Source organism: Hylobates moloch, unplaced genomic scaffold (assembly GCF_009828535.3).
Source record: "Hylobates moloch isolate HMO894 unplaced genomic scaffold, HMol_V3 SCAFFOLD_3, whole genome shotgun sequence".
Taxonomy (NCBI): Eukaryota; Metazoa; Chordata; class Mammalia; order Primates; family Hylobatidae; genus Hylobates; species Hylobates moloch.
In genome coordinates, this window is record NW_026652278.1 from 7,106,849 (window position 1) to 7,133,651 (window position 26,803).

Sequence of the window (26,803 nt, forward strand, 5' to 3'; positions counted from 1 at the left end):
GACATATTTATCCTAAAGAATTATTCATTGTCTATCTGAAATTAGATTCAACTGGAAGTTCTATATTTTGATTTGCTAAATTTGATCATTCTACTTGGATCCCAATTTATGGTTCACTCTCATAAACAGTGACTGTCAAAGAACATTCCTCAGTGATGAAGGCTCTGTGAGTTTGCAAGTCCACGTGGCACAGAGACAGAGGAAATCTCAGTCTAGTCATCCTGCAGAATAAAAAGAGTGTTCTGTTAGAACAAAGTGGACGTAGATCACATCTACTGCACTTCTGATTGGGCTCAGTTGAATACTTTTTTCTTCCCACATCTCCCCCTCTTGCATTTGTTCCCACGTTGTATAGGCAGAACACAGAAGTGAGGGGATAATTCGGAAAGGCATGCTTGGTCCCATTCTCTTTCCATATAAGTAGCTTCCTTTCCCTCCCCTATCCTCCCATGTGAATGCCCAGATCCTACCCATTCAAAGCCCGGTATCATTGGCATCCCTGTTGTGAAGACATCCTGGACCGCCTCAACTGAATCAGGTTTCTAGCCCAACTCAGATTGATCTTAAAGACGCTATCCCTTTCAGTCTTCTTTACCAGACTCTGTGCTCCCCATAGGCAGGATCCAGTCTAATTTAAGAAAACACACAGGGAGGAGCCTCCAGCCTACTGACATTCAGAAAAGGTTTCTTTTTCTCTCTTCTCTCTGTTTGTAACTTCTAATTGAGCACTAAGTGTACAGGTGCTAAGACAAAGGCTTTCCGCAAATCCTCTCCTTTCTCAATTGCCCCGGGGTTAAGCACCCTCTACTCCAAAGGTCCCACCTTTGGTGAAGGGCAGAGCTCACTGGAAGTTGTTGTTCTAGACCCCCATGGAAACCTGAAATTCTGTTGACTTTCAGCCTGTACCATCCGTACCCCATTTCTGAGCAGCAGCAGAGAATTTGTCACTGGATGTGTGACTCCCAGCCTCCACTCTCAGGGCAGGATTCAGGGTGACCCAGAAGTTTGTTTTAGAAATAACCTGATTAATATTCTTAACACATAAGGTTTCAAATAAATAAGAGAAAAATAGACTAATTAAAAATTGGCAATAAATATGAGCAAATAATCCCCCAAATTAAGAAATAAAAATAACTGATGAAAATATGAAAAGCCTCAATTTCAGGGATAAATAAATGCACATTAAAACAGCAAAGAAATTTTTTTTCTTTATAAGTGGCCAAACATTATTTGTAGGGCTTTCTCTTTATAATGCTTGGCTATTGACAAGCCAGGACAATATTCAAATTCAGGAAATACAGAGAACGCCACAAAGATATTCCTCAAGAAGAGCAACTCCAAGACACATAATTGTCAGATTCACCAAAGTTGAAATGGAGGAAAAAATGTTAAGGGCAGCCAGAGAGAAAGGTCAGGTTACCCACAAAGGGAAGCCCATCAGAGTAACAGCGAATCTCTCGGCAGAAACTCTACAAGCTAGAAGAGAGTAGGGGCCAATATTCAACATTCTTAAAGAAAAGAATTTTCAACCCAGAATTTCATATCCGGCCAAACTAAGCTTCATAAGTGAAGGAGAAATAAAATCCTTCACAGACAAGCAAATGCTGAGAGACTTTGTCACCACCAGTCCTGCCCTGCAAGAGTTCCTGAAGGAAGCACTAAAGATGGAAAGGTAGAACCAGTACCAGCCACTACAAAAACATGCCAAATTGTAAAGCCCATCGATGCTAGGAAGAAACTGCATCAACTAAGGAGCAAAATAACCAGCTAATATCATAATGACAGGATCAAATTCACACATAACAATATTAACCTTAAATGTAAATGGGCTAAATGCTCCAATTAAAAGACACAGACTGGCAAATTGGATAATGAGTCAAGACCCATCAGCATGCTGTATTCAGGAGACCAATCTCACGTGCAGAGACACACATAGGCTCAAAATAAAGGGATGGAGGAAGATCTACCAAGCAAATGGAAAACAAAAAAAAGGCAGGGGTTGCAATCCTAGTCTCTGATAAAACAGACTTTAAACCAACAAAGATCAAAAGAGACAAAGAAGGCCATTACATAATGGTAAAGGGATCAATTCAACAAGAAGAGCTAACTATCCTAAATATATATGCACCCAATACAGGAGCACCCAGATTCATAAAGCAAGTCCTTAGAGACCTACAAAGAGACTTAGACTCCCACACAATAATAATGGGAGACTTTAACACCCCACTGTCAACATTAGACAGATCAACAAGACAGAAGTTAAAAAGGATATCCAGGCATTGAACTCAGCTCTGCACCAAGCAGACCTAATAGACATCTACAGAACTCTTCACCCCAAATCAACAGAATATACATTCTTCTCAGCACCACATCGCACTTATTCTAAAATTGACCACATAGTTGGAAGTAAAGCTCTCTTCAGCAAATGTAAAAGAACAGAAATTATAACAAACTGTCTCTCAGACCACAGTGCAATCAAACTAGAACTCAGGATTAAGAAACTCACTCAAAACCGCTCAACTACATGGAAACTGAACAACCTGTTCCTGAATGACTACTGGGTACATAACGAAATGAAGGCAGAAATAAAGATGTTCTTTGAATGCAATGAGAACAAAAACACAACATACCAGAATCTCTGGGACACATTCAAAGCAGTGTGTAAAGGGAAATTTTTAGCACCAAATGCCCACAAGAGAAAGCAGGAAAGATCTAAAATTGACACCCTAACATCACAATTAAAAGAACTAGAGAAGCAAGAGCAAACATATTAAAAAGCTAGCAGCAGGCAAGAAATAACTAAGATCAGAGCAGAACTGAAGGAGATAGAGACACCAAAAAAACCTTCAAAAAATCAATGAATCCAGGAGCTGGTTTTTTGAAAAGATCAACAAAATTGATAGATCGCTAGCAAGACTAATAGAGAAGAAAAGAGAGAAGAATCAAATAGATGCAATAAAAAATGATAAAGGGGATATCACCACCAATCCCACAGAGATACAAACTACCATCAGGCAATACTATAAACACCTCTATGCAAATAAACTAGAAAATCTAGAAGAAATGGATAAATTCCTTGACAAATACACCCTCCCAAGACTAAACCAGGAAGCAGTTGAATCCCTGAATAGACCAATAACAGGCTCTGAAATTGAGGCAATAATTAATAGTCTACCAGCCAAAAAAAGTCCAGGACCAGACGGATTCACAGCCGAATTCTACCAGAGGTACAAGGAGGAGCTGGTACCATTCCTTCTGAAACTATTCCAATCAACAGAAAAAGAGGGAATCTTCCCTAACTAATTTTAGGAGGCCAGCATCATCCTGATACCAAAGCCTGGCAGAGACACAACAAAAAAAGAGAATTTTAGACCAATATCCTTGATGAACACCGATGCAAAAATCCTCAATAAAATACTGGCAAACTGAATCCAGCAGCACATCAAAAAGTTTATCCACCATGATCAAGTGGGCTTCATCCCTGGGATGCAAGGCTGCTTCAACATACGCAAATCAATGTAATCCAGCATATAAACCAAACCAAAGACAAAAACCACATGGTTATCTCAATAGATGCAGAAAAGGCCTTTGACAAAATTCAACAGCCCTTCATGGTAAAATCTCTCAATAAATTAGGTATTGATGGGACGTATCTCAAAATAATAAGAGCTATGTATGACAGACCCATAGCCAATATCATACTGAATGGACAAAAACTGGAAGCATTCCCTTTGAAAACTGGCACAAGACAGGGATGTCCTCTCTCACCAGTCCCATTCAACATAGTGTTGGAAGTTCTGGCCAGGGCAATCAGGCAGGAGAAAGAAATAAAGGGTATTCAATTAGGAAAAGAGGAAGTCAAATTGTCCCTGTTTGCAGATGACATGATTGTATATTTAGAAAAGCCCATCGTCTCAGCCCCAAATCTCCTTAAGCTCATAAGCAACTTCAGCAAAGTCTCAGGATACAAAATCAATGTGCAAAAATGACAAGCATTCTTATACACCAATAACAGACAAACGGAGAGCCAAATCATGAGTGAACTCCCGTTTGCAATTGCTTCAAAGAGAATAAAACACCTAGGAATCCAACTCACAAGGGATGTGAAGAACCTCTTCAAGGAGAACTACAGACCACTGCTCAATGAAATAAAAGAGGACACAAACAAATGGAAGAACATTCCATGCTCATGGATAGGAAGAATCAATATCATGAAAATGGCCATATTGCCCAAGGTAATTTATAGATTCAATGCCATCCCCATCAAGCTACCAATGACTTTCTTCATGGAATTGGAAAAAATTACTTTAAAGTTCATATGGAACCAAAAAAGATCCTGCATTGCCAAGTCAATCCTAAGCCAAAAGAACAAAGCTGGAGGCATCATGCTACCTGCCTTCAAACTATACTACAAGGCTATAGTAACCAAAACAGCATGGTACTGGTACCACAACAGAGATATAGACCAATGGAACAGAACAGAGCCCTCAGAAATAATACCACACATCTACAACCATCCAATCTTTGACAAACCTGACAAAAACAAGAAATGGGGAAAGGAGTCCCTATTTAATAAATGGTGCTTGGAAAACTGGCTAGCCGTATATAGAAAGCTGAAACTGGATCCCTTCCTTACACCTTATACAAAAATTAATTCAAGAAGGATTAAAGACTTAAATGTCAGACCTAAAACCATAAAAACCCTAGAAGAAAACCTAGGCAATACCATTCAGGACATAGGCGTGGGCAAGGACTTCATGTCTAAAACGCCAAAAGCAATGGCAACAAAAGCCAAAATTGACAAATGAGATCTAATTAAACCAAAGAGCTTCTGCACAGCAAAAGAAACTACCATCAGAGTGAACTGGCAACCTACACAATGGGAGAAAATGTTTGCAATCTACTCATCTGACAAAGGGCTAATATCCAGAATCTACAAAGAACTCAAACAAATTTACAAGAAAAAGCATCAAAAAGTGGGCGAAGGATATGAACAGATACTTCTCAAAAGAAGACATGTATGCAGCCAACAGACACATGAAAGAATGCTCATCATCACTGGCCATCAGAGAAATGCAAATCAAAACCACAATGAGATACCATCTCACACCAGTTAGAATGGCCATCATTAAAAAGTCAGGAAACAACAGGTGCTGGAGAGGACGTGGAGAAATAGGAACACTTTTACACTGTTGGTGGGACTGTAAACTAGTTCAACCATTGTGGAAGACTGTGGCGATTCCTCAAAGATCTAGAACTAGAAATACCATTTGACCTAGTCATCCCATTACTGGGTATATACCCAAAAGATTATAAATCATGCTGCTATAAAGACACATGCATACATATGTTTATTGCAGCACTATTCACAATAGCAAAGACATGGAACCAACCCAAAGGTCCATCAATGATAGACTGGCTTAAGAAAATGTGGCACATATACACCATGGAATACTATGCCACCATAAAAAAGGATGAGTTCATGTCCTTTGTAGGGACATGGATGAAGCTGGAAACCATCATTCTCAGCAAACTATCGCAAGGACAAAAAAACCAAACACCACATGTTCTCACTCATAGGTGGAAATTGAACAACAAGAACACTTGGGCACAGGAAGGGGAACGTCACACACCGGGGCCTGTCGTGGGATGGGGCGAGGTGGGGAGGATAGCACTGGGAGATATGCCCAATGTAAATGATGAGTTAATGGGTACAGCACACCAACATGACACATGTATACGTATGTAACAAACCCTAGAACTTAAAGTATAATAATAAAAAAAAAAGAAAAAAAATAATGATTGGCTATTGAGTTGTCAACTTGCCAGTGCCTGGTCGTTGCTGAATGAAGGGAAACCAGTCACATTTCAGGTCCAGCAGAGAGGAGGAAGGAGCCCTGCCCACGCCCCACCCCTCCACCCTCCATCCAGCCCTCATCAGCGGATTCACCTTGTTGATTTATGGTGCTACACTCTGTGATCAGACGCCGAAAGGAGAAAAACTGCACACTTGGATGACATATTAAGTGCTCATCTTGCAGAGAAATGAAAATCCATTTAGAACAATTAATGCATCATTAGCGTGGATTTTAAACCAAGGCAGTGTTCTCAGCCTACAAATGTTCTTGCTCTGATAAAAGACCTGCCAGCCAATACTGGATTGGGCCAGTTCTCTTGTCTGTGGGAATAGATCAGCCTCAAGATGGGTATTGTTGAGAGGAAATTATTTAGAAGTTCCTAAAATGAACAGTTTTCTTTACTCTTTTGGCTTCTTTGTGTAAGACAAAGCAAGGATTTAAACAGTGAAGCCCAGTGTTTAGTTTCAAACACTGAGAACAAAAAAAATTCTAATTAGAATTATTTAAAATGTTCCTGGGTCAATCTGTATGTCTAATAAATATCTGTCAAGTTGAATAGAATTAAAAGTTCTTCAGGATGCTAATTCTAAGTGTAATAGTTTTGTTTATCCTGTTTGACTATTTAAATTAGGATTGCCCATTTGGGTCCTCCAAATTCAATGGTGTAGTAAATGCCTAGAAAATCAAAGCTTGTAAAAATCATGTCAGCACCTACCTCTAGATAGCCACACTTTCCCCTTGGTGACTGGAACTCAGGCAGGTGTCCCCTAACTTTGTGATTCTGATCATCATAGCGCTTGAAGTCCCACCTTATTCCCCATCTCACCCTATTCCCCACCTGCATCCTGCCCAAGCCACAGGCGTCCCTGCAATTGGGTGTCCGGCAGGTGGGGAAAAAGGGAAATGAACATTTCTGCTGTCGGGCATGGGGCATAGGATGTGCCGCTTCTTGTCGTCTTTTGGAATTCAGATTCTATTTTCCCATGAAAACACATGAGGTTTCAGATGTAGAAACTATTACCCACATTAGAAGTCAAAGTGCATTTTTCTCATAAAGAAAATGAAATGTTCTAAATGGTGATATGAAAGTCAACTATATGAGTTAAAAGGCATTTAAGAGCTAGCCTTCAAAAACTAACCGAGTCTATAGAAAATACATTTCAAATTCAAATCATCACCCTGTGCCCACTGCCTTCTGGTGTGTAGCCACGTACGTGCTGGGGCTTAGCTTCCCCTCGGCTAATGTAGCAGGCATGGATCCTTAAACAGAGAAGGAAATATCAGGCTACCATGATGACAATTGCTATTATGGTCCCTTAGTTCTCTGTTCTCCTCTTAATTTGGCTTCTCAAGGAAGCTTTCCTGCTGGGTAGATAATGAACAAAATGTTATAGATGAGGACTCTGGTTGACTTGGCAGTTCTTTCTCATTAAAAATAAGCAAATTGGAATTCTGGCTTATAAATAAGGCTCATGTGGATTTGGTTGTGTGCATCCACCTGTGAGGGACCAGACATTGCTGGGTGAGCTAAACGTCAATCACTAATCAGAGTGTCCATGAGAACGAAGCCCTGGACCCCATCCCTGTCTCATCATGATCACAATGAGGCCATGGAAATTTTTAATTTGATAATAATTCATTGCACAAATACTTCTCTGCACATGAAGCTACAGCAGTAAATTTGATAGATGAGGCCCCTACCTCTTGTTATTCCTATTTTTGATTGAGGGGTGGTAGAGACAGGCAAAGAGGTAAATAAATAAAACAAGATTTGATACTGATAGTTGCTGTAGGTGGGATAAAGGATGATGGGCCGGGAAGCAACTTGGGTTGGGAGGAAAAGTATTTAAATAGGGAAGACTCTCTGAGGGGTAACATTTGAGCAGAGACTTGAATAAAAAGGTTTGGGGGCATGTGAAGGTTTGAGAGTAGAGTATTCTATGCAGAGGGCACAGCAAATGCAAAGGCCGTGGCCAGGCGCGATGGCTCACACCTGTAATCCCAGCACTTTGGGAGGCCGAGGCAGGTGGATCACGAGGTCAGGAGTTCAAGACCAGCCTGGCCAAGATGGTGAAACACCATCTCTACTAAAAATACAAAAAATTAGCCAGGCGTGGTGGGGCACCTATAAACCCAGCTACTCAGGAGGCTGAGCCAGAGAATTTCTTGAACCCAGGAGGTGGAGGTTGCAGTGAGCTGAGATCGCACCACTGCACTCCAGCCTCGGCAACAGAGTGAGACTCCATCTCAAAAAAAAAAAAAAAGGCCACGAGGTAGGACATAGCTGGGCACTATTAAGGGGTCAGGAGGGTGGTCAGTATGGTGGCAGTAGAGAGAGGAAGATGGTGCTATCAGGACATGAGGTTCCAGAACTTAGGAAAAAATGTGAATTATACTCCAAGTTTTCCTAATCAGCATGATTGTTTATTTATCACACAGTAGGATTATGAGCACAGCATTCTGTAATTTGGCTGTATAGGTCAGCCCCCTGGCTTCATGATTTGTGTGATGGGCAAGTTACTTAACTTCTGTGCCTCAGTTTCATCCTCTATATGAGATGGGGATAAATATCATGGGGTTGTTGTCAGGTTTAAACAAGGTAAGCTTATAAAGATTAGAATGGGGCTTGCTTGCATAGCAATTGCTTAATTAGCATTCGTTATAATCAATAACTATTTCTTGATTATGTCATCTATGCTCAACACTCCATGTTTGCCTTATGAATAGTTCTCATTTATCCATTCTTCAGGCTTTGTACAATCCATTCTTAGGCAGAGAATGTGTCCATTATGGGTCAGAGTTAGCCTGCTTAAAAGCCCTAGAATGGGGCTGGGCGCTGTGGCTCACACCTGTAATCTCAGTACTTTTGGAGGCTGAGATGGGTGGATCATGAGGTCAAGAGATCGAGACCATCCTGGCCAACGTGGTGAAACCCCATCTCTACTAAAAATACAAAAATTCACTGGGTGTGGTGGCATGCACCTGTAGTCCCAGCTACTCGGGAGGCTGAAGCAGGAGAATCGCTTGAACCTGGAAGGCAGAGGTTGCAGTGAGCTGAGATTGCACCACTGCACTCCAGCCTGGGTGACAGAGCAAGACTCTGTCTCAAAAAGAAAAGAAAAGAAAGTAAAAAGCCCTAGAATGGCTTCCCACTTCACTCAAATAAAATCTCATTTTCCTGCCTTGAAAGGCCTGCCACAGTCTGGGCCTTGTCTACCACCTGGACTTCTGCTCCTCCCTCTCTGCATCCCATCTCTCATTCCATCTTAGCCATTCTGACTGCCTGGCTGTTCCTGGAACCCACAAAGCACTCTACTGCCTTGGGGTTTTCACATTCATGTTCTCTTGATGAGAAACCTGTTATAGATGTTTGCTCTTGTTAAAGGTCCCTCTCCTTTAAGATTGGAAGAGGGAGAACCTGCAGATGATGAGGCTATCTAGAAGTATTCAGTTAAGTACTAGGAGCATCTTTAAGAAGACAAAAGAACAAAAGCAAAGCACAAAACACCAACTGGAGTTTTATAAGAAGAGGACTCTGCCAAAGAAGCCAGTCATCCAGACACGTGGCTTAAGAAAGGGTGATGAATGTGGATGGTATTGACAAGACATATATGATTGAAAATGTGTTGGTTTTTCGCTGGGGGATGAAGATGAAAAACCTTTGATTTTTAAACACGTTGAATTTGAGGTGGTGATGGTGACAAGACATTGAAATTAACATGTCCTGTAGATAAAATATAGACTGTGCTTGGGTGAAGTGGCCAGATGGGAAGAAAATATTGATTTGGGCAACATCAGCTTAAAAATTAATGAGTTCTCTGGGGAACAGTAAGGGTAGAGAGGGAAGATGGCCAAGAGCTGAGACTTGGGGAATGTTCAAGTGGAGGAGGCAAGACCTGGACAGAGGAGGGGAAGAAATCCAGAATCACAGAGTGCTGCCCAAGTTGGTGTGTATTTTGGCAGAAGGTGGTCACAGATACACAGTGAAGCAGCAGGGATGTGAGAGAATGCCATTACATGGAGCTGGGGCTTTAGTGTAGATGCAGAATGACTTGTTTTTCACTGTTGTTTAATTTTAATTCCATTTAATAAGTTTACAGGACTTAATGACATATACAAGGTTCCATTTTTGTTCTTTTGCTGTTAAGATCCAAAAATTATTCCTAGGTGTACATTCTAACAATTAGTTTCATTTTCCCCTTACATCATTTCTTGCAAGGTAAGCATAGAAGAATTCTGACCCTTCGCAAAAGCGTTACAAAGTGAATGTATGTATTTGACATGCAAAGGGCTTGGGTTTTGCCATTAATTCCACCACTTATATTATCAGGCAACTTTGAGAAAAACCTATACAACTCTATAGTTTAGTCTCGCAGTGTGTAAAATGGGATTAGTATCTCACTGACCAGTAACGGGTATAAAAATGTAAGTTACTGTTGTAAGCGACTTTGCTCCCCACAGCTGGGAGGCACCATAGGCATGGACAGTTATGTTTATGTGTAGTAGAGACAGCTCATGCTTGGGGTATGAATCTATTTAGACATTTATGAGAAGCTATAACTAGTTTTCTTTGAATTTCAAAATGACACATAAAACATCTTTTCCAAATTGTAATTGTTCCATAGCACTTGATTGCTTTTATTTCCAAATGGCTCTGTCCTCTAACACGCCCAAGGCTGTGTATCTGTGGTGCCAGAAGAACTGCTGTTTTGTCATCATGAGTCCAAATGATTTTTTAAGTTTATTTTTCATCATAAAAGTAATAGGTGCCAATTACAGAAAAGCCAGAAATACATACAAACATAAAGAAGAAAAACATAATGAATTCATAGCCCCAGAACTCAAAGAAAGTCAGCAAGAGCATTTTGGTGTATTTCTTTCCAATGACTGATTAGGAAAAAACAAAAATAACAACCTGAGCTAAATGATATCCATGTGTGATGGTTAATCTTAGGTGTCAGCTTGACTGGATGGAGGGTTGCCTACATGGCTGATAAAGTATTGTTTCTGGGTGTGTCTGTGAGGGTGTTGCCAGAGGAGATTGGCATTTGAGTCAGTGGACTGGGAGAGGAAGACCCTCCGTTTCCCAGGATGGATGGGCAGCAGCCCATCTGCTGCCAGCACAGCTGGAACAAAGCAGGTGGAGGAAGGTGGGATGATTGGGCCTGCTGAGGCTTCTGATTTCCTTCTTTTTCTGTGCTGAATGCTTCCTCTCACTCCTCCTGCCCTTGGACATCAGACTCCAGGTTCTTTGACCTTTGGACTCTGGGACTTGCACCAGTGACTTCAAAGCAGGCAGAGGAAGGTGGGATAAGCTTGCTTGCTGGGTCTTCTGGCTCTCTTTCTTCTTCCCATTCCTCCTGCCCTGGGACATCAGACTTCAGGGACTGAAGACTTCAGACTCTGGGACTTACACCAGTGGCTGCCCAACCTTTGGCCGCAGACTGAAGGCTGCACTGTTGGCTTCCCTGGTTTTGAGGCTTTCGGGCTTTGACAGAGCCACTACCAGCTTCTGTCTTTCCCAACTTGCAGATGGCCTATCCTGGGACTTCACCTTGTAATTGTGTGAGCCAGTTCTTCCTAATAAACTCCCTGTTTTATATACACATATTCTATTGGTTCTGGAAAACCTGAGTAATATACCATGTACATGTTTGCATCCATGATCTCATTTGATCCTCTTGCCGGCCCTCTGTGGCAGATGGTGTTCCATAGCCCAGCTCCACTCACCAAGGATCTGAATAGCGAGGAATTCAAGTAACTTGCCCAGGATCATTGAGAGCGTGTGGTGGATGCAGGATGCGTCTTCTAACTCAAAATACTATGCTGCTTCTCCTACACCTGCCTACATCTTCATAATTCAGCCTGCCAGCGTGGTAGCTACAATCTTAGGCTCTGAGAGAAGCTATGTTCTATCTTGACATGGTTTCATCAATGTGCTTATGTGTGTGTCACTTGGTGTCACCTTCCCAAACCAAGTGGCAGTTTCTCCCTTTCACTTTTTCTGCCATCCCAGACCCTTGTAGCCAATGATGCAAAAAATTTCAACTTTTTATTTCAACTTGCTGTTTCTGTGTTTTCTAGAGTATGCTGGAGTACTCAGAAGGCCCTTTAAGCTACTTGAGAATCAATTATTTTCACATGCCTCTGCCTTTTTCTACTCCAGAAAACCTTGTCAGTGACAAGGTTTTAGCTTGCCTGCAGGTACTGCATCTTCCGTCTGAGCAAATAGCAATGTCAGAAGAGCAGTGAATGGCAAACATGCCAACTTTCTGGTATTCGGAGCCCCCAGTGATAACCAGTCATCCCTGAGCCTTTTGATATGTACTGAACTGCTGCAGAATGGCATGATTATTCTTGCAAAATTCAGATTAAATTTTAAAAGTTATTCTTAGTAGACTTCATTTTTAGAACGATTTTAGAGTGACAGAAAAATTGCAAAGCTAGAACAGATGGTTTCCAGACACTCCACATCCCATTTCCCCTATTCTTAACATCTTACCTTAGTATTGTACATTTGTTACAGTTAGTAAACCAATATTTACATAGTATTTTAAATTAGGTTTCTACTTTATTCATTGGTTCTTACTGAGTGCATTTTTTCTGTTGCTCAGTCCCATCCAGGATACCACATTACATTTAGTTGTCGTGTCTCCTTAGGTTCATCTTGTCTGTAACGGTACCTCAGACTGTCCTTGTTTTTGATGATGTTGACAGTTTTGAGGATTACTGGTTGGTATATTTTAGAGTGCACCTCTTTGGGAATTTATCTCATGATTAGACAGGGGCTGTGGGTTTTGAAGTGGAAGATCACAGATGGAAGTGTGACTCATCACATCATGTCAAAGGTGGTACCATCCACAGGACTTATTTCTGTTGATGTTGACCTTGACCATCTGGCTAAAGCAGGGTTTGTCAGGTTTCTTCATTATAAAGCTACTCTTTTCAGCTTAACTTTTGCATTGGTTCTTTTGTGGATCCTTCACTTATGTTATTTTAAAATTGTATTACTAATTTACATGTAGGGAGCGTGCAGCTAAAATGAAGGAACTACATCATTATTTGGTTAAGATTGAAAATGAGAATCTGAACCAAGGAAATCTTGCTGTCATTTATAGGAACATCACCACCATATTTCCCTGAGACAAGGAGCTGCTTAGTTCTGTAAGATTTTCTTTAGGTCTCGGATATTTAGGGGCTAAAAAAATTGCTCAATCAGTTTCCGAAGCCTTGTCCCTGGTTTCTTTGCAAATGGCCGCCTCAACTTTTTGCTTTCACTTAGATTTTTCAAAAGAATGTTTATCTTAATTCTACTTTTTGCATCTCAGATTGATTCTCCATTTTAAAGTTCATGTAATGTTGATAATGATTTCTCTTTCAAGCCAGAACTCCAGGTGTGATATTTAAGTTTCTCTTGACTAATGATCTCATCCGAATTTATTTTCTCAATGGCCCACTGGGTGGCTTAGGAGGATACCCACTGGCATCCACTTACACACTGGCATTTTCAAATAATCAATATGGAGTTGTGATTTTCACACCAATAGTATGGTTTGGTTAAACAGACACTGCCTCAAAGTCTAGAAACTTGGATTCTGATATCTAAGACTGATTTCATGCATTGAGCTTTTCGAAAGCCCTTTACTGTATTGACTTATTTGAGCTTCCTTAACCTAATGAGAATCTTAGAGGAGAGGGTGGAGTTTTCATTTTGTAGACAGTAGAGCCTCAGATGTCAGGCTTTGACAAAGGAAAATAAATCAAGGAGGAGTCAGGACCAGGGTCGGGTCTTGTGGCTCCAAGATGTCCCCTCTTCACTGTATATGTCTTAGAGCTGCTGCATCAGTCTCCACCTCTTGTGAAATGAATCTTGCGGGTGTGGGCATCAGGGTGGTGTGGACTTGGTTAGCCTTTCCTGTTTCCCTTCATAAGCTACCAAAGGAAGGTTGGCTAGAGCAAGAATGGGACAGGACTCATGCAGGCAGCCAGGCTCTGAGTGACATGAGGGAAGGATCTGGAGTCACTTTGAGAGGTTTCTTCTTTGCCTGCTTTCCCATAACCTTAAAAACTTTCATTGCAATCTTGACCAGCCTGAATCAGATCTGAAAATGACAAACTCAGACAAGGAGACAAGCAAAGCAGGCACGCACTTCCCATGGGAAAGCACAGCTGATGATCACAGCAGATAACTGTCAGAGACGAACAATCTAATATGTGTTTTTCCACTCTGAGGCTGAAGCAAACTGGCCATTTTATCAAAACTGCAAGCAGTGTGTCAGGTTACGCAGTGGCAAAAAAGCTTCCTGCCCAGTATAATCTATCCACATTTCTTATTTGGGTAACTATGAGTTCCGTTGATTCCCAAATATATATTATGAAAAATAAAATGTATGCAAACTGTGTATTTTATAGGGTCATATATTTTCCCCAGGTTTCTCAGGCTTGAATGTATCCATCATTCAGGTCCCGCGTTTATAATTTATCAATAAGATCGCTCTATAAAATATATTCTGATACCTCACAGCTGTGTGTAATTTATTCTGTCTGTCCGTGCAGTAGAAATAAAATTTTTATCTGCATCATCTAAAAGAAATACCAACGTATAAATACATAAGAAAAGCTCATAAGAAACGGTCTTCTGACTACAGATACTGCTGCGGGGATGTTGTGCAGCCAATTAAAAAGCTGAGAGGTGGCGTCATTATCCATGTACATAGATAATAAATACTGTACTCAGCAAATAGTGCAGTTACTCAGTTTCTCAAAAAGGTTGCACCACATTCTACAAGGGCTGCCACAGCCTGCTTCTAAATTCTTCTTCGAATATTTGGAAATAAAGCCTCTTCAAGGAAAACATATTTGCCAAAAAGGGCTCCTTTTGGATTGAGATACTGGAATATGTAGGTGAAACAGGAAATGTTTCAGTGGTTGGAATATTTTGCCTTCAGGAAACTAAATAACTGTGTCTTTCTCAGCCACCAAGAGCCTTGGAAGAAACAGTCCGGAGGATGGAGGATGTTCTTTACACTTGGTTTCTGTAGCCTCACCCCGATTATCTAACAGGAGGCCCCACCAACACCTCCTGAACTCCCCCAAAGTCAAGGTGTGGAGTTGCTGCCTCCCCTACACCCCTCCCTGCAGGAGCACCTGCAAACGTTTTAACTAGAAGACCCGGATTTCATGCATCATCTCCTTCCTCCTCACACATACAGCTTCTCAAGGGAAGTCTATTAAGTGCAAAGACTTTTCCTCCAGGCATCTGAGGCCTGGGTGAAAACCTTCCAGGCCTTTTGGTAGCGTGGCTGGAATACCCATGGAAACCATCGCATCCTCCCCATTGCTGAGGTTGGGTTGGGAGTGATACAGGAGTCTACTTTTAGAAACTCTTTCTCTGCCCAATTGAACAGACCCTTGGCAATAGGATTGATTGGTGGTTATTCAATTGAACAATTCACTCGTGTTGGAAACTCAGCACTGCCAGGAGTACCTTATAATTAAACTGGTTTGTTTATGTGGAGGATATTTTAAAATGCTCACGATCATTTTGACAGTTCTAGCTGACTTTCCAAAGACTACACCAATGCCCATGGTAACTCTCGGCATAGTGTGGTCTTCGGCAGGTGAAGGGAAAGTTCAGATGGATCTCCAGTTTTCACCCCATAATTGCTAGTATTTTAAAGCTGCCTTAATCCAATTCCAATAACATGACAGCTCTCTTAGAAGTTCAGTTGATTGCACTCTGTAGTCGGCCTCTGCAGGAGCTGTATAGCTGGATCAGAACTCGCTTTGTTTCTCTGCATTCCAACATGTGAATCCTGTGGGGTCCTGAGCAAGAGACCCGGGTCTCGGCAAAGCTTTGAGAATGGTGCCGTTGAAACCGGCCGATGCGCCCCTCACACGTCATGTGATTTCCCTCGGGCTCACCCTGCTCTGCCTCATTTTATGGAAAAGGAAAGTCTTGCACTCCCTCTACTGCTGTCTGTCCTTGTGGCTGTATGTGGAGCTGGAGGCTTCTCATCATCAGCTCTCAGCTTATAAGCTCTCCATCCCCAACAAAAAAGGGGGGCTTTCCTGGCCTGTTCTTCAGAAGCACCATCCCCAGTCATTCTGCTGTCACCCTGTTTTTCTTCTTAATTTTTTTTATTTTGAAATAAGGTTTGATTTACAAGAAGGTTGCGGTTTTAACAGAGTTGCTGTGGTCCTGCTGTTTCACAGCACTTCTTGCTCTCGGAAATGGTCTTGTTTTCATCATTTTTCTCTCCTGGTACAAGAATGCAAGTCCTGAGGGCAGCTTTCTCTACGTCCCTCTCTGAAATGCACAGGACAGAGAAAGAGGCAAGCCTTCTGGGGTGAAGCTGTGTTCAAGAGACGAGGGTCTCAGCAGTATAGACGGAGGGAGCTGGCTCACTTTTGGGGCTGCTGGCGTGAAGAAGAAAGAATGGGCTTTTTGAATAGAAGGCATCAGATCTAGAGTCATTGACAAGAGTACCTGTCACCAGGTAGACAGTTGAATACTTGGTGAGTGGTGAGTAAACACGTGGGACACAACTGGCCCGTGGCCCCGCAGCTGATGTGTGGTAGAGCTAGTGCTGCTGCGAGGTGCGTCTTCCTCCAAAGCCTGCGCTATTCTGCCTTTGAGCACATGGAAGGCATGGGCTCAAGCGACAGGAGGAGGGAGACACACTTACTCAAGATCTCCACGCTGCCAGTGGTTGCACCCTTGCAGCCAGGAGAAGGACTTCTGATGCTTCCCATTCAGAGAGTCGACTCTTTTCACCTCCAGGCAGCCATTCATGGGTGTCACAGATATCACCATCAGAGCCAGCACCTCCGCTTGCTCCGCCAGAACCCTTCTCGCTTGAATGCAGGTTCATCCCTGAAGCCTCAGCCCATCCACACCCTGAAGACCACACATCCTGGGCCCGCAGTCCCGTCCCTCCTTCCTTCCCCATACGGTCGAGGGATGCAGCTCAGCCCTCTCCCATTGGCTGTATTTCAGACTTTCAGTTCATTCCTGTTCCTTGTCCCCTTGGTCCTCAACACCTGAGAGTTTTAAACACTCTGTGACCAGCTTGAGAATTTCTCAGAGGCTGTTTCAGACAGTGACTACGGGAGTAGTAATCCTTTAGTAACCTGAATATAAATGCAGACTTCCACATTGAGCATGATAAAATGGTGTGGATTTAAAAGTATTTGGGGAACTGTAAAATGTCTAGGATTAAAATTTCAATACCATTTGTGCCCAATAAATGTGAACTCTTTAGTAACTTAAAACTGTGCTATTATGACTCAGGTCTGAAAATTATGAGTCTTGCTTGAAGAAATGGGAATAACATGTGAGGGAATCTGGTCCCATCCTTCACCTTGAGGGATATACTGTGTTCGAACCAAATAGCAGGAGCATGACCTCATAGGAGAACAAGTCCAGAGAAATTAGCATATTTGTTGAGAAAGTGATACACCCTCCAGAAGAGACAAATGTTATACTTTCCATGAGGATTGTTTATGGAAATGGGTCTAAATTGAACCTGTGTCGGTGTCGGTATATTAACTGGTTCAACAGACAGGACCCCAAGAAACAAGATCATATAATAGTTTATTGAATGCCTTGATTTTTTTAAAACATAAACCAGTCTAGTCAGTCTGAACTGGAAAATTAATTTTGTCTATAGAATCACTTACTAAAGCATATAAAATTAGACTCCGTAAGTGCAGACAGGAGAATTGGCACTATGTTTAACAGATTCGCTGGGACTTAAATAAATGGATTTAGTCTTAATACAGCTAAAGCCTTGTGACTTTTAATACAGAGCAGATCTTAAATAAAGTATCAATTTATCATTTCAAAAAAGTCACTTTTGCATTTTTGTTGCTTGTTGAAGGACCGAATTATATATCTTGTCTATGATAATACCCCAGCACATGTTACAGGTCTCGAAGGAACAAATTAATTAACTTTTTTTTTCTTTAAGTTACAAAATTTTCATGGTTAGATTGACAGAGAATTCAGCAGTTTTAACAGTTTTCATGACTTAATGGGTTCTAGTGTTTCCCTGGGCTTATTTAACTTCCAAATATTTTCACTGTGTCATTTATGTAATAAGCTTCTGATGCCAAACTCTTCCTGACTAGAGTGAAATATGGGGCTGTTTTCCTTTTGATTCAGGGGTGAGCTTACGGGACCAAGGAGGAGCTGATGAAGTTGTCAGTGCCTCTGTTCGGAGTGGAGACCTCTGGATCCCAGTGAAGAGCTTCGACTTCAAGGTGAGTTCCTTTCCTTTTCTTAGCTTTGAGACTGCCGAAGCTTTTACATCACATTAGCTGCTTTGGTATTCTTTCATTCAAGGGTTGTCACTACTCACTTTAATGCTAACTCTACCCTTATAGAATGGAAGCTTTATTCTTAAGACGATAAAATGCAAACCAATTTTGATGTGACAGTGCTGATGAGGGATCCAACATTATTTGCATCTACTGAAAACTAGTTTTTGAACAAAAACCAGGGGTTGCAATCCCAGATATACAACTTCCATGTTCAGTTTAACTGAATGAATGATGGGCATTTTTCTATATTTATGTCTATTTAATTAACATTTATTTCCTTGAGTTGATCATTGCTAGAAATATATTTATGCAACTTAAAAACCCATTTGTCATGAGTTTTAATGCAGTCTAAACTTTACTTTGACATGTTTGATTTGAGCCTTTTGTGATGTAAAAGAATAATACAAAATGATTGAAATAATAGTGATTAAATTTAATATCTTGGTGCGTTTTATCTGCTAAACTGACATAACTTTCTTAACTTTCAGTGCTTGTAGGAACAGTTGGAAAGTGATAAAAATCTATGGAAATATGAGCTCTTTGAAGAGATCATACAGATGGCTTGGTCCTTGTATTATATAGAACTATTTTTAGATCATTTGTCATAATAGAAAGCAGATTTTTTGAAGAGCAGTTGAGATTGTGAACATCCTCTGTCACTTCCTGGAATGGTTGCAGTGGGCAACCTTTATGTGAGTAATGATAAGGTGATTTCCATCTAGGGAGCTTACCTTGGAAACTGAGCTTTTAGAAAGGTTGGTGGTTTGATTAAAACGCCCAAATGCCAAATGCGCACATTTTTCTAACTTTGTTGTTTCACAGACATTGTTGCAAATTGAATATACAAGGTTCAAGTCAAGTATAGTGGTGTTGATATTTTCTGGAAGAAAAACTTAAGATATTAAAGAAAATTCCGTCATGCTATTGGTCAGCAAAATTAAAAACAACATAATAGATACAGTAAAAGAAGAGTGGGCTTTTGTTATAAAGACAGTTGATTTAAAATATTTATATACATGAATAATAGAAAAATATGGAATAATCTAAAGTTTCTTGGATGGTGGGAGCCATTACGTAGACTTTCCCTGGGGGTAGAGTTGCCAGATTTAGCAAGTTAGAAGTACAGAATGCCTGGTTAAATTTGGATTTCAAATAAACAATGTATTTAATTTTAGTGTAAATATGTCTCATGCAATATTTGGGACATACTGTTTTTCTTTTTAAGTATTTGTTGCTTATCTGAAATGCACATTTAACTGAATGTGTCCTGTCTTGTGTCTGACAACCTTCCCTAGAGGGAATCAGAGGGACAAGCTGCTGAGGGCTATGGGCCTGCCCCTGGGGTGGACCAGTTCAGGCCTTCTCTGGTTTGTGACTCCCAGCTTCCTCCTTCCTACCCTCCAGCCACGTGGCAGACATCACAAGGCATGTTGGTGCAGGAACTGGCACATCTACTGCTGGCCAAGCTTACCACCTGATGATTGTGGGTCACGAGCATCATCTTTTAGAAAACTAGGAAGAACCATGATTATTAGGTAGCTGTCCCAACTCTTCTGGGTTTCTGCCTCCAGAATGAGAGACCCGTGGGTGACAGGCATACACCTTCTGCACTAAAGAATTCTAGGTTAGTGACATTATGTAGGGTCATGACGACCTAGGTAAGTTGGGAACAGCATTTTGTTGTAATGCCAAGGGGCTCATCTCAACATATAGTTTATGGCATCAGTATATGGCCATAAAATTACAATATGTACTCATATTTGGTGGGTAACCCCGAAAGCTTGTGTGAGAAGTGGTGCCTGTCAATGTCTGTTACGTGTGTGTACCTGTTTGCAGGAGTTCCCCATGGGGAAGACGTGTATACATGCTGTGGGAATAGACATTCTGGCCAAAGGTGTGCAGGTGAATATCTGTCCTTACTATCAGTAAGTCAAGATTTTCATTTTGAACTGAGTCATGCAGTGTATCTTCAGTATACAAAGCATACTCACGTTAAGAATATTTTTGCAGAACAACAGTGCCTGCTGTGCCTCAGAATATAGACTTTTAGATTTGCCTCTCACTCCTTGCCTCTTTCTGTTTGGCCAGTTTTTAACTGAGCACCTATTATGTGCCAGGTGCTAGGCATGCAGCCAATGCAAAAGGCAGACACGCTTTCTGCCACCTGCAACTTACATTGCAGTAAGGGAAACATAATTAAATAAATTCACATTGTGATAAGTGTTAAGAAAAAAACAACAAAGTATTCTAGGGGCCAGCAGGGAAGATGGATTTTGATAGGTTGGCCAGGAAAGCCCTTTCTAAGAAGGAAAGATAGTTTTTTCAATAAGTTCTAAAGAGCCAGCCATGAGAAGAGCCAGAGTGTAAGAGGCTGGAGGAGCAGGGAGGAGGCAGGTGTGTCTAGAGCATGGAAAATAAGACAGACTTGGAGTGATGCAGGAGCAGCAGGGGCCAAGATTCCCCACAGGGCTCCTCCCACATGTGACCTCACTGTGGAAGTGGTAACCTGTAGGAAACAGACATTCATCCTGAGATGGCGACATGAACTGTGGCCTTCTTTCTCTGGTAAATATTCTGATTTTATATGACTTACCAAATCATAACATTAATTTTTTGTGACTCTTTTTCCCCAGAGGTGACATGCAGTGTTCATAACCATGAAGCACATTCCTTATTTATACAGAAATGCCTAGCTTTTTTATTTCTTCTTATTATTATTTATTTATTTATTTTGGTAGAGATGAGGGGGTGGGGAGGGCGTAGACGACAGGCCTCCTTTGTCGCCTAAGCTGGTCTCAAACTCCTGGACTCAAGCAATCCTCCTGTCTCAATCTCCCAAAGTGCTGGGATTATAGGCGTGAACCACTGTGCCCTGGCAGAAATCCCTAAGTCTTAAACATTTTATCTGATGGCCATGACAAGTCCAGTAAGCCAGAACTGAAAGTTTGGCCAGCAATTTCTGGCTGGGAATGCCATGGGAACCTAAAGAAGGGGGGCCTCAAATTCCAAGTCACATCCTTTCTGGCTTTCTTCCAGACAGATTTCCACAACTGTTTTCCTAAAATGAAGATCTAACTCATCATGATTTTCCTTGAAAGCCTCAGAGGCATTCCTCACATCCACATCCTAGAGTGTGAAGACAAACTCTAGGCTTGGCATGAAAATCACAGCCCCACCCCATGGCTCCGGGGCTCTGACTGTCCCTCCACTCTCCTCATGTGCATTCTTCTTCATCCTATGGTGCCATAGCATGGGGCCACCCCTGTGACCTCAGGCAGCCTGGTCACCTGCCCCGCTGTGCTTTGTCCTAAAGCACTTTGGGCTAAAAAGCAGTAACAAGTTCCTGGGGGTTCAGTCACTCATGCCCAAATCTGGATTATGTGCCTGCCGTGCACCTGGTGCTGCAGCTGCATCTCTGCCCTGAGGGTGGTCAGGAAAGGCCTCTCTGTGGAGGTGACATCTGAAGGTGACCTAAATGACATGAAGGGTGAGCCTGCCATGTGGAGTTCTGGGGAAGAGCATCCAGGCCAAGGAAACAGCGACAGAGGGAGCGAAAGAGGGAGCATGTAGAGAGGTGAGCAGGGCCCTGACAAGGTAGAACAGCCACGAGAAGGTTCCTGGGGGCTTGGAGCAGGGCGTGCAAGTGAGTTTTAACAGTGACCTCTGACAGCTGTGCGCAGACTGCAGTGTAGGGCCCTGAATGGAAATGAGGAGAGCCATGGGGAATCCAGTCCAACTGTCCAGGAAGGAGAGGGAGGCGTCCACACTCTGACCATGGACAGCACGAGAAACGATTGGACTGGAGACATATTTTGAAGGGAAAGTTTGTTGGACTTGCCCATGGATTCAAGATGTTAAGGACAACCCCTGTGTTTTGGCCCTGGCTACATAGGTGGCAGGAGCTTCCATCATATACACCCCCAAAGAGAAAGGACCCCTTGTCTAATTTGGTGTTCACCACATCATTGACTTACTATATATACTGGTTCTCAGCCTAGCTGCATTTTAGAATCACCCGGAAACTTTTACAAATAACGGTGTTCAACCCCCAGTTGTTGAGAGTTAATTTAAATGGTTTGGGGCAGGCCCACGCAGATTTCTTAAAAAAAAAAAAAAAAATACTCCCCAGTGATTTTAGTGAGCACCCAAGGCTTAGATCCACTTGGGGAAATTGATGCTGCATCCAGTGCCAGATTGCTGGTCAAGACGATTCGGCTGATTTAGGTAAAATTACTGTCAAGTGTTCCCTCTCTTTCTCTCTGAATGGGATGTTAGAATGTCCTTTCCAAATCAAGAATCAAGCCATCACTGCCACTGATAATTTAGTGGAAAGAGTAGAGTGACAGGAAAGGATGCGACCTTGTGTGTGTTGGAGAGCTTGCACGTTTTTCTTCGTTGGTTGTTGTCTATAATGTAGGGATAAACTTATCTGCATTCCCTCCCTCTAAGGGTCATTGTGAGAATGAGATGAAACAATGGCTGTAAAATACACTAGAAACTTAACACTGCTACAGAAATGTAAGGTGACACTAAAAGTTTAAAGTGTCTTTAGGAACCAAACTCCAATTTCATGTCTTGAAAAAATTAACCGCGGAACCAGCGAAGACATGTCAAAATGTGATTGATCGTGAGATGACCTCACTTGAGCTCAGCCTTTGAATACTCCAGGAAATGTCCAATTTCCAGCTTCCTTGAGTGAGAATGAAGTTATAGAAATAGTGAGAAATGGAAAATGGAAGGCAAACCCATTAGAACATGAAACCAAAGCTTCCCCTAGCATATGGCAGGTCTCAAATATCAAATAGCAGCTAATTAAAATGACAGAGGCACATTTTACTCCATACATTTCCATTTGCCTTTTTTTTACAGCTGAGAAAACGGAGCCCTGCTCTCCCCTCCAATAACCATCCCCATTCTTTCCTTCACAACCAGACTTCCCAGAAAGGTGGTCCGCATTCACTGGCTTACCTCCCCCCAGTTCCCTCCCAACCCTTGGTAGCAGCTCCCATTCCCAACATGTCATTGGAATGGCCTTTGCCAAGGTCAGAGATGGCTTCCTAATTTCCAAAGCCAGCACACACCTTTCACTCTTTATCTTACTTATCTTGATACCCATTCCCTCTCCTCCTCTGAAATCCTCTTCTTTGGGCTCCTGAGAGCCCGTTCTTCTCATATGTTTTTGTTTTTGCTTTTCATTCCTTTTCCTGGCTCTGTCCCTCATTCTTGGTCTTCTCTGATTTCTTTGTGGCCCCACTTCTGATGAAGGGTCCCGCTGGTGATGTCCCTCTCAACTGTGACCTCATGGTCTGCTTGCACCTAGGGGCTAGCATGAGTGAAAATAGCAGTGAGAGCTACTACACATGGAGTTCCCACTGTGTGAACCGCTGTATCAGGTGTTACGAACGATAACTTCAGCTTTTGTCATCTAGCATGCATTGACTTAAAATCCACACCTCTCATTCTGCTTTGACCCCTGAGATTTGATCATCTACTTCCAATCAGTTACAGGTACCTCCAGCTGAAAGTTCCCAATTATGCAAATGTATTGTCCCCCAAGGTAGACTCTGCCTCCCACTTAATTTAATTGTCCCTAGAAGATAAGGTTGTCATCTTCCTTCTCCCCTGAAATAGTAAGGTTTGAAACACTTCTTAACTCTACTGGCCCAGTATCCTGACATGTGCTGCTTCTTTCTGCTCTCTACCACTGCCTTCATTAGTCTTCCTCCATTCTATAAAAGGAGGCAGGGTGCTCTGTCTAAAGCACAGACAGAACCTGTTCACTTCCTGCTTTCCAGTCCTTCAGAAGTCCCGGATGACACCTGAATTCAAAGCCAGGCTTCTAAGGATGATGTTCATGGGACTGGGTAGCCTGGGCCATCTGGACTCTAGAGCCCCCACTCCTACATCTTAGCCATGAAGCTTGTCAGGGCAGCCAGTTGCCTAAATAGGCCACATTCTTTACCACCATGCTTGCACTATGTTCTGTCCCCATGTCCCCTGACTCCCTCAGTCCTACTCATTCTTGAAGCACCACTTAAGCACTCATTCTTAAATGGCACCTTCTCTTGGGAAACCCATCCTGAACCCCTGGCCTCCTGGCCAAATTCTTCCTTCCCATACCTTTGTCTTTATAAGTTGTACACATCTCTGTGATATGCAATCATATCATGCACACATTTAATTCATGCAAATTCAGCCTTGCACATGGCAGAAACAGATGCTGCAGAGACGCAACTTAAGTGACATAGGTGATCACATCCCCTTGGATCCCCAAGGAGCATGTGGGCATCCGCAGTTTTCTTGGTTCCTTCTGCCTCTCTTAGGAAGCTTCTTACTTCCTAAGAGCAGTTCTAGTTCTTTCTGTTGGATATCAGGAAATAGCGCAACCCCTAAACTCAGCCAACTCAACTATGCTCAACCCGGTAAGCAATGCCTCAATGCTCTGTGGAGAAGAAATGCTGAACCTGTATAAAAGCATGAAAGCTGCGAGGCTTTCAAAGATTAATTTGGACTGTGCCTCAGGTGCCACCTCTACCTTCTATACTGGCTTAGACCCCAACCATGCATGACTTTGGGATTCAGCTCTCTGGCACGATCACACAGTACCATCATTATTAGTTTTTATCCCTGCTTCTCCCAACCAGCCTGTGCCCTCCCTCAGGGCAGCAGCCACAGCTCTGTGCCCTTCCACCTTGGTGCAGTGCTTGGCACAGAGTGGAGTGATTGCAGGATGCTTGTTGGCTGACTCTGAGACTTTATCTCTGCCTGGATCCTGAGCCTTGTCCATTTCTGTGAAGAGTTTACAAACCACTCCGACTACCACAACTTTTTAGATGTTTCCTACCTCCTTTTGGCAACTCTGGGTCCTTTAAAATCATTTGGAGGCCACGTCTAGCTGTTAGAATGCTACCTTCTTCACTTTAGTGCTGTGTGGTGTCTTACCTGGAACACCGCCCCAAGTGTGGCTCTGTGCCAAGAGCAGTGCTGTTACTCTACATGGATAGGTTGACATAGCCAGACCTATATTTTTTTATCTAAGGGATTATTCAGGTAATTGCAGGAGTTGCTCAGGCTAGACGGTGGCACCTCCAGCTTGGCTGAACAGGCTCAGTAGTTAGCCTTTCAGCCTTAGGAAGCATCCATTTTACATTAGCTTCCAAGCCAGCCAATGGTGTTTCCTCTTAAGAATGTAATGACTAAAATACCTACCGTGGAATAGATATCCTCATAGGACGTGCACAGTGGCTCATGGTTGGAACACTGTTCCCAGACTCTCTGGGTTCCTGGGTATGGTCTGTCCCACTCAGCTTCTTACCTTCTGTAGGAACCCCAACCCCACCCTTGGCCTGACAATCCTCATGAAGCTGTGTCTGCCACACAGGAGGCTGCTGGAGGCCCCAACTCTTGCACCAGGCCGCATATAACCCATCATTATGGGGAGAGGATTTGGAGAGCTAAAAGCTGGCACCCTTGTATCTTGGCTGGGAGCTCAGCTGTTTCAAGAATAATTTCCATGCATAGTGGGAGGAGAAGAACAGTGGATGCTGGAACCTGCAGAAATGGATTCAGACTCCCTCTGCCTTGCTGTGTGGCATTGGGCCTGTCATTAGCCCTTGCTCAGGCTTTGTTTCCTTAGCTGTAAAGGAGATGGTGATGGTGGCCTTGTGACCTGATGCCATGCCCTATACATGCTGGCTACTCAGCAAATGCCAGCCTCTCTCCTGTCCCTCACTGGGTCCTCCTATCACCGCCCCAGGGCTGGATAAGCCTTTGCTGTGTGTAGGGGGAGGGCACTGGCCCGGGAGTTCCTGGATGTGTAGCAGCATCCCTGATACACCTGACTGATGCCAGTGCCACCCTCTTCCAGTCACAGATATCTCCAGGCATTGCCACGTGGCCCCTGAGGTGTAAAATTGCCCCTGGTTGAGAACCACTGCACGGTGAGAAAAGATGAGGAAGGAAAGGAAACTGGCAGTTACTGGGATACCCCTCTTGGCCTTGGATGGAGCCAGACTGGGGTTCTTCAGATTTTTCTGGGAAGAGCTGAACACTAAATATGTTCAGCAGCACATGTCACAATGGTACCTGCTGCAGCAACTCAACTGGGCTGTTGTGTAAAAGCAGCCATAGATAATAGGTAAATGAATGAGTATGGCTATGTTCCAATAAAACTTACTGGACATTGAATTTAGTATCATTTTCATGTGTCATGAAAAATCTTTTTAAACAATTTTAGAACATGAAACCAGTCTTAGCTTGCAGGCTGAACCAAAACAGGCAGTGCATTGGCTTTGCCCGAGGGCCATAGTTTACAACCCCTGGGCTAGATGTTCCATAGATATCAGCTCGCTGGATGCCCCCAGCAGCCCTGCAAGGTGGATGCTGTTGTGCACATGAGGACGCTGAAGCCCCCCCCCCACCCCCACCCCCACCCCCACCCCCACCCCGAGGTAAAAAGTTAAGCGAGAAGACCTAGCATCTGGGCCAAGGCCTGTCAGATTTGAAATCCAGTATTCTTTGCATAGTGCTCTGCTACCTTTCAGGAAAATCTTTAACTTTCTTTCCCCTGAGCATCATATCAGGACTGCTTCATAAATCTTGACTCCAGACAGCTGAGGTCA

General features: G+C 42.7%; 1 protein-coding gene across 1 annotated transcript in view; it reads left to right on the forward strand.

Moving 5' to 3' along the window:
• Nucleotides 1-26,803, forward strand: part of ADAM12 (ADAM metallopeptidase domain 12) — a 367,967-nt gene that overhangs the window by 37,830 nt on the left and 303,334 nt on the right. The window contains exon 2 of the mRNA XM_032175291.2: nt 18,025-18,122. Coding sequence (XP_032031182.1) covers nt 18,025-18,122 — 98 coding nt within the window. The remainder of the gene's footprint in view (nt 1-18,024; nt 18,123-26,803) is intronic.